Here is a 7500-nt window from a genome sequence, read left to right on the forward strand (position 1 = left end):
CGAGTCGGCAGACCAAAAAATATTCCCATATTTAAAATTCTGCTGCCCTGCCTTCTCGTGGTTTTGGTTTTGACAAAACGCTGTGTGAGGCTGGAGGAGGAGATGGAGAGAAGAAAGGAAGGAGGAGAGGAAGAGGATGAAGGGACGCCGTGAGGAGAAAGAAAGACGAGAACTCAACGCATCTCCTGCAACGTGAAGACGGGTAATTTACGCCCTGAGTGAAGGCTGGAAGGAGAAGGAGCGCCAGCTCCTCGCCGCCTCTGGCTCCTCGTCTGCATTTCATTCCTCCTCCCGCCCTCTTTTTGTATTCTCTCCATCTGCCAGATCCCCTCCGTCGCCCCTTAATAAAAGCCGCATGACTTCGACCCGGCGGTTTGCCTTCGGCCCCGTCTGGTTGTGATGATTTAAAACGCCAGGCGACCGAAAGAAACTCCCGTTCCCTCTCGGTTTGACGTTTTTTGTCGCCTGCTGCAGAGAAACAACCCGTTTAAATGCAGGTTGCTGGCTCCATCTTCAGTTGCTCATTGACTCCATGTCCGAGTTCTTAGGACCACCGATGTTATTGTTATTGCTGAATCATCAGTTGTTTGCTGAGAAGTCACAATTTCCCCCCCAAAAAGCCGCCCGGAGACAAAAAGATCACGAGTTCCTCATCAAAGGGTTTCATGCTGATTTACAGCAAAATCGAGAAAACAAGAAAAAGATTTTCTTGAGTTAGCGGGAACATTCGCGGCATGAAAGAGACGCTTGTGTTCTGGAGTTCGCGGAATAATTGTGAAGAAATTCAAAATGAGCGTTTTGTTTCCTTTGAGTTCGGCTCGTGATCGCTGAGACGAGCGATTGTTTTGTCCTGATAACGACTCAAATCTCTCAGAAATATCACCCCAAAGGGCATGTTAACTACCGTTAGCATTTAGCTGTTAGCATTTAACAATTTAACAGTTAACATTTAACTTAGTTAACAACAGTTAGCGTGTAACAGTTGCAGTTAGCTTGTAACAGTTGCAGTTAGCGTGTAACAGTTGCACTTAGCGTGTAACAGTTGCACTTAGCGTGTAACAGTTGCACTTAGCGTGTAACAGTTGCAGTTAGCGTGTAACAGTTGCAGTTAGCGTGTAACTGTTGCAGTTAGCGTGTAACAGTTGCACTTAGCGTGTAACAGTTGCAGTTAGCGTGTAACAGTTGCACTTAGCGTGTAACAGTTGCAGTTAGCGTGTAACAGTTGCAGTTAGCGTGTAACAGTTGCAGTTAGCGTGTAATGGCAGAAGATTTCTGTCATATTTAAATCCTTCGATCAGGAACTCTCAGACGCAGAGGTTTGGTAGAGGAGGAGTGTGTGTGTGTGTGTGTGCGTGAGGTTAACGCTCGCTCACACACGCTCACACACACACACACACACACACACACACACACACACACACACACACACACACACACACACACACACACACACACACACACACACACACCGTCTCTTTGACATCCAAACTCCAGACCTCAGAAGGCCGGCGGCGGCGGCGAGACGCCCGTGAAGCGAACTCTGCTCGCCGTCGCTCAACTTCTCGTCCTGAGTTTCACCTCGACGGAGGATCTCTCCTGGGCGCCGCGGGCTGTCAGCGCTTAGAGCGGGAGAAGAAGTGCAACCGCACGGCTACACACTCATTCATGTATACAAACACACACACACACTCACTCACAAACACACACATATATATATATATTTATACATAAAAGGAACGTAGAGAGAGAAACAGTGTGAAAAGGGTAAAATACCACATGTATGTCGCTCTCTGATTGAGGTTTAGGGGTAAAAGAGCAGCTCACACACACACACACACACCTTTGATGGTGCTGATGACCTGGTCCAGGTGCTTGGTGTCGTTGCGGTCCGGTCTACAGCTCGGGCTGATCTCCAGTGAGTAGTCGGGCCCGTACTCTGTGAAGAACTGACATCACATCACAGAGTTATGGCTCCTGGAGTTATGGAGCTCTTTAATTTTAAATGTCTCCTTTCTCTTATTCACAGTCCAACTTTCATCCCTGACATCTGCACACAGCGCCAGAGCACACACACACACACACACACACACACACACACACACACACACACACACACACACACACACACACACACACACACACACACACACACACACACACACACTCGCTTTTGTTTTTTAAGAATGCAGCTGCTTTCCTGGAAAAAATCAGGCTCCGTTTTGGACTTTGAAGAGTTGGATCGTGAAACTGACTGCTGGTGAAAATTCACTCGGAATTTCAGAGAAAAAGTAAAAGAATTACGACGGCGTGGAACTGTTTTTAAACCACTTCTGGAGATTTGTTTGTGACTCCGTTCAAAGGAACGGAGGCATTCACGGCGAGTGCCCATTCGTAACGCTTTTGCTGTGAACGTAGCATAAGAGTTGCAGGTATTTTGGTCCTGATACCTTCAGACGGGACATTGAAGGTCCTGATACCTTCAGACGGGACATTGAAGGTCCTGATACCTTCAGACGGGACATTGAAGGTCCTGATACCTTCAGACGGGAATGAAGGTCCTGATACCTTCAGACGGGAATGAAGGTCCTGATACCTTCAGACGGGACATTGAAGGTCCTGATACCTTCAGACGGGGCACAAGGTCCTGATACCTTCAGACGGGACATTGAAGGTCCTGATACCTTCAGACGGGACATTGAAGGTCCTGATACCTTCAGACGGGACACAAGGTCCTGATACCTTCAGACGGGACTTTGAAGGTCCTGATACCTTCAGACGGGACTTTGAAGGTCCTGATACCTTCAGACGATCTTCGTCTGGTTCGCGTAGAGAAGTAAAATGAAAAGCAGAACCCAGAAGAAAAACCACAAATCAGTCAAAACTTCCACTGGACGGCCTCACCAACAAGAGGAGGGGGGATTAAAAAAAAAGAAGAAGCCCGAGATGATTTCAGCACATACCGAAGGCTCTTGGCATTTCAAGAGTCGGACCGATTCCATGAAAGAAAACCAGCCAAGATGTACACCTAAAAAAAAAAAAAAAACAGGTGGAAATCCAGAGAGCGAGAGGGTTCAAGCAGAAGTTAAAACCCGAGCATCTCGGTTGAAACACATATTTCCAGAAGATCTGCCCGAGCCGTGACTCACAGGCATGAGAGCAAAACAAACCCGGAGGCCAGGTCCGACCACGAGTGCGTCAGTCCGGCTGTTGTGAAAGTCTCGGACTCGGAGGACTCAGCAGAAACACCCGATGACCGCCAGACAAACTCCATGTATTATATATTTATATTCATAAATGTATAAGTTTGTGACACTGCTCCTTTAATTCTGCAAACATCCCGTAATGATCTCCTGCGTTAATGCCCCGTTGTTTTGGATTGAAAGCCTTTAGTGGATTAGATGGATGTTATAGAGAAGACTTCAGAAAAGACTGTATTGGCAACACACACACACACACACACACACACACACACAGACACACACACAGACACACACACAAGCCTGAGCCAACAAGCAGAAGGAGTATACTTTGCTGTACTTGAAAAACAAAGACAACTCTGTCTTTGTTTAATAGCCCTGTGTGTGTGTGTGTGTGTGTGTGTCTGTGTGAGTCAGAGAGAGGGAATGCATGCTAGTTTGTGTGTAGATGAAGGTAAGAGTGTGTATGTGTGTGTCTGTTTGTGTGAAAGTCCATTGATATTTGCTTGCGTGAGTACATGCCTACAAGCAAATATCCATGTCTTTAAGTGTGTGTGTGTGTGTGTGTGTGTGTGTGTGTGTGTGTGTGTGTGTGTGTGTGTCTGTTTCCAATTAGCTCCGATGAGTTTCTGTGTCTTACCTCCGGTCTCAGCGGAGCTCGACATGAGAGTGGTTACTTAACACACACATGCACGCCCGCAATGTATTTCCCATGAACCCAGTGCTCTGTCTCCTGCTGTCCAGCAACACACACACAGACACACACACGGACACACACACAGACACACACAGTCTCTTGCTGCTTTGCTTGTTTGGCTTGGATGACCATGGAGAGAAAGAGACAGAGAGAGACAGAGGAGCAGACGCTCCAAAGAGATATCTTCCTATAATATTTATAAAATGCTCGTCTGACAGCAGAAGAAGAAGAAGAAGAAGAAGAAGAAGAAGAAGAAGAAGAAGAAGAAGAAGAAGAAGAAGAAGAAGAAGAAGCAGCGCTTGGTGGGCGTTCCAGTGAGGACAAGGTCAAGAGGCAGAAAGAAAGAATTATTTTTTTTAATGTACCAGCATATTGTCCGATGCCCGACCCACAGTCACATGACCACGTACACCCTCCATCCCTCCATCCCTCCATCCTCCACCTCTTCTCTCTCCCATCCTCCTCCACCTCTTCAGCAATCCGTCTTTTAGAGATTCGTCTGTCAGTTTTCCTTTTAAGGCAACAAATGCTGTTTTTGTGGGTGTGTTTTTTTAGAGGGTCAAGCTAAGAAGAAGACTCCTTGTTTTCCATGCAGGAGATACGAGAAGCAGACAGGTGTCGTTTCATACTGGTTTACTGTAGTTTATACTGGTTTAATACTGGTTTACTGTAGTTTATACTGGTTTAATACTGGTTTACTGTAGTTTATACTGGTTTAATACTGGTTTACTGTAGTTTAATACTGGTTTACTGTAGTTTATACTGGTTTAATACTGGTTTACTGTAGTTTATACTGGTTTACTGTAATTTATACTGGTTTAATGTAGTTTATACTGGTTTAATACTGGTTTACTGTAGTTTAATACTGGTTTACTGTAGTTTATACTGGTTTAATGTAGTTTATACTGGTTTAATACTGGTTTACTGTAGTTTATACTGGTTTAATGTAGTTTATACTAGTTTTAGGCAGGTTATGCTGGTTCAATGCAGTTTAATACTGAGTTAATGTAGTTTAATACCGGTTTAAGTAAAGACAATATATTACAATGAATACATATTCTAAATATAAAGAACAATATTGATTCAATTAGGTGTCTGAAACAATAAAACCTTATAATTATAATTAAGTCTTATTGTACCGAAAAAGTGAGAAACCTTTAGAACAAAAACATGAATTAAAAGGAATTAAATTGGACAAAAAGCTCCAAAAAGGTAAATTATAATAAATAAAGGGCCACTGGGTTATTAAAAAAGTTAAAATGATGAAAACAAAGTAAATAATGATCCCGTCTGAGGACAAACATTAAAACACATCGTGACCCTCCACATGGTCACATGATCCGCAGCGTTTGATTAATTCAAGAAGCATGATCAGCTTATTCACAACTGTTTTTAAATGTCATTTTGTAAACAGACAAAATTCCCCTTGTTCTCTCTCTCTCACACACACACACACACACACACACTCACACACTCACACTCACACACACACAGAGCTGACGTTTCCGGCGATTGAGCCCGTGACTCTGGGAGCCGACACATCCCCTGACGGCAGCGGAGGGGCGGGACAGGAAGTGGCCGCAGACAGGAAAAGAGGAAGTAGGAAGTAGAGAGGTGGGACGCAGAGACGTCCTCCCTTCCTGTGACACGGACACTCATTCGTATTTACCTTTGTTCCTCTCACTGGAGACGAGGGGAGCCGAACCCAGACAGTTTGTTCCTGGCAGTTCTTTAATATCTTTCTACTTACCTACATGTCTACCAATATACCTATCTATCTACCAACCTACCTACCTACCAACCAATCAACCAACCAATCTACCTATCTATCTACCAACCTACCTACCAACCTACATACCTACCAACCAACCAACCAACCTACCAATCTACCTACCTACTAACCAACCAATCTACCTACCTACCAACCAACCAACCAACCTACCTACCTACCAACCAACCTACCTACCAACCAATCTACTAACCAACCAATCTACCTACCAACCAACCAATCTACCTTCCAATCTACCAATCTACCAACCAACCAACCAATCTACCTACCAACCAATCAACCAACTAACTAATCTACCAATCTACCTACCAACCAACCTACCAACCAACCAATCTACCAATCTACCTACCAACCAACTTACCTACCAATCTACCTACCTACCAACCAACCAAGCAATTTACCAATCTACCTACTAACCAACCAACCGATCTACCAATCTACCTACCTACCAACCAACCAACCAACCAATCTACCAACCAACCAACCAACCTACCTACCTACCTATCCATCTCTTCTATCCTTACGCATGATAAAAAGTTGTGTTTGACAGTCTTTGCCTTTAAAGGGAATTTAAGTTCCCCTGGTAAACTGATGTATATGTTTGGGGCTTTTATTTTGAAAGGTAAGAACAGCAAGCAGAATGCGCTGCAGTTTCATCCAGTTTAATAAATACATTAAAAACACTGATATTTTCCTGCCACAACTCAATGGATTTGTCTCAACCACGTCCCTCTCTCTTCTCTCGTCTTTCCCCGATGCATTGTGGGATACTTTGAGGGTACAATAACTCTACTGTACATTCTCGTGTGGTCCACTCACTTTAATCGTGAAGAGTCCTTGAAAACAATCACGTCACAAAAACAAAGCCCGCGGCCGTCCAATCAGAGACGTTGCCTGACCTCTGACCCCTGTTGGGGGCGGGGCTAGTGGACAATACAAGTCAACAGCGGAGGGTTAATGACTCTTCGACCCGGCGGCTGGAGTCCTGGTTGGGACTACAAAAGCCAGTGTTGCTGTGTTTTCATAAGATATTGGAGCCTAATGATTGTGGTAGAAGCGAGGTCATTGTGCGGGTTATCTGCAAGCGTAATATTTTGTCTGGTAATCAGAGAATATCGCGGCACTATTGTTGACGCGGCGGGCCAACTGTGACTGATGTTTGTGTTTCTTGGACAGCTATTTTTAAACCGTGGAGTCCAGCGAGCGGCTTGTGCACGACAGACTGAAGTGAGGGGAGAGAAATGATGAAGTATAAAAAGATGCCATGAAAAATAAACACCGTGAACTCAGTATTTAAAACTAAATTAAACCAACATAAATATTGTCAGACTCATTTCAGTGAGATTTGAGCAGAGAATATAGAGTAAACTGTTTATTTCAGGTTTTTTAACGCCGTCAGTTAAGGACACATTTAAAATGCCGATGAAGAAATGTCTTCAACCTACATTCTCTCTAGTGTCCACCTGGGGGAGACTTGTTCGGTTGTATAGAAGTCTATGAGAAAATGACTCTGCTTCTCTCTTGATTTATTACCTCAGTTGCCTTAAACCAGAATTAAACTACATTTAACCAGTATTAGACTGCCTTAAACCAGTATTAATCTGCATTAAACCAGTATTAGTCTGCATTAAACCAGTATTAGACTGCTTTAAACCAGTATTAGACTGCATTAAACCAGTGTTAGACTGCTTTAAACCAGTATTAGTCTGCATTAAACCAGTATTAGACTCTATTAAACCAGTATTAGACTGCCTTAAACCAGTATTAGACTGCTTTAAACCAGTGTTAGACTGCTTTAAACCAGTGTTAGACTGCAT

At 44.0% G+C, this 7500-nt stretch overlaps 1 protein-coding gene across 1 annotated transcript in view; it reads right to left on the reverse strand.

The window, feature by feature from the left end:
• Positions 1-7500, reverse strand: part of hdac8 (histone deacetylase 8) — a 17506-nt gene that overhangs the window by 3733 nt on the left and 6273 nt on the right. The window contains exon 10 of the mRNA XM_068588401.1: positions 1841-1946. Within this exon, the coding sequence (XP_068444502.1) occupies positions 1841-1946 (106 nt within the window). The remainder of the gene's footprint in view (positions 1-1840; positions 1947-7500) is intronic.

Source organism: Clinocottus analis, unplaced genomic scaffold (assembly GCF_023055335.1).
Source record: "Clinocottus analis isolate CAN_PGR_092001 unplaced genomic scaffold, fCliAna1.0.p SCAF_21, whole genome shotgun sequence".
Lineage (NCBI taxonomy): Eukaryota > Metazoa > Chordata > Actinopteri > Perciformes > Cottidae > Clinocottus > Clinocottus analis.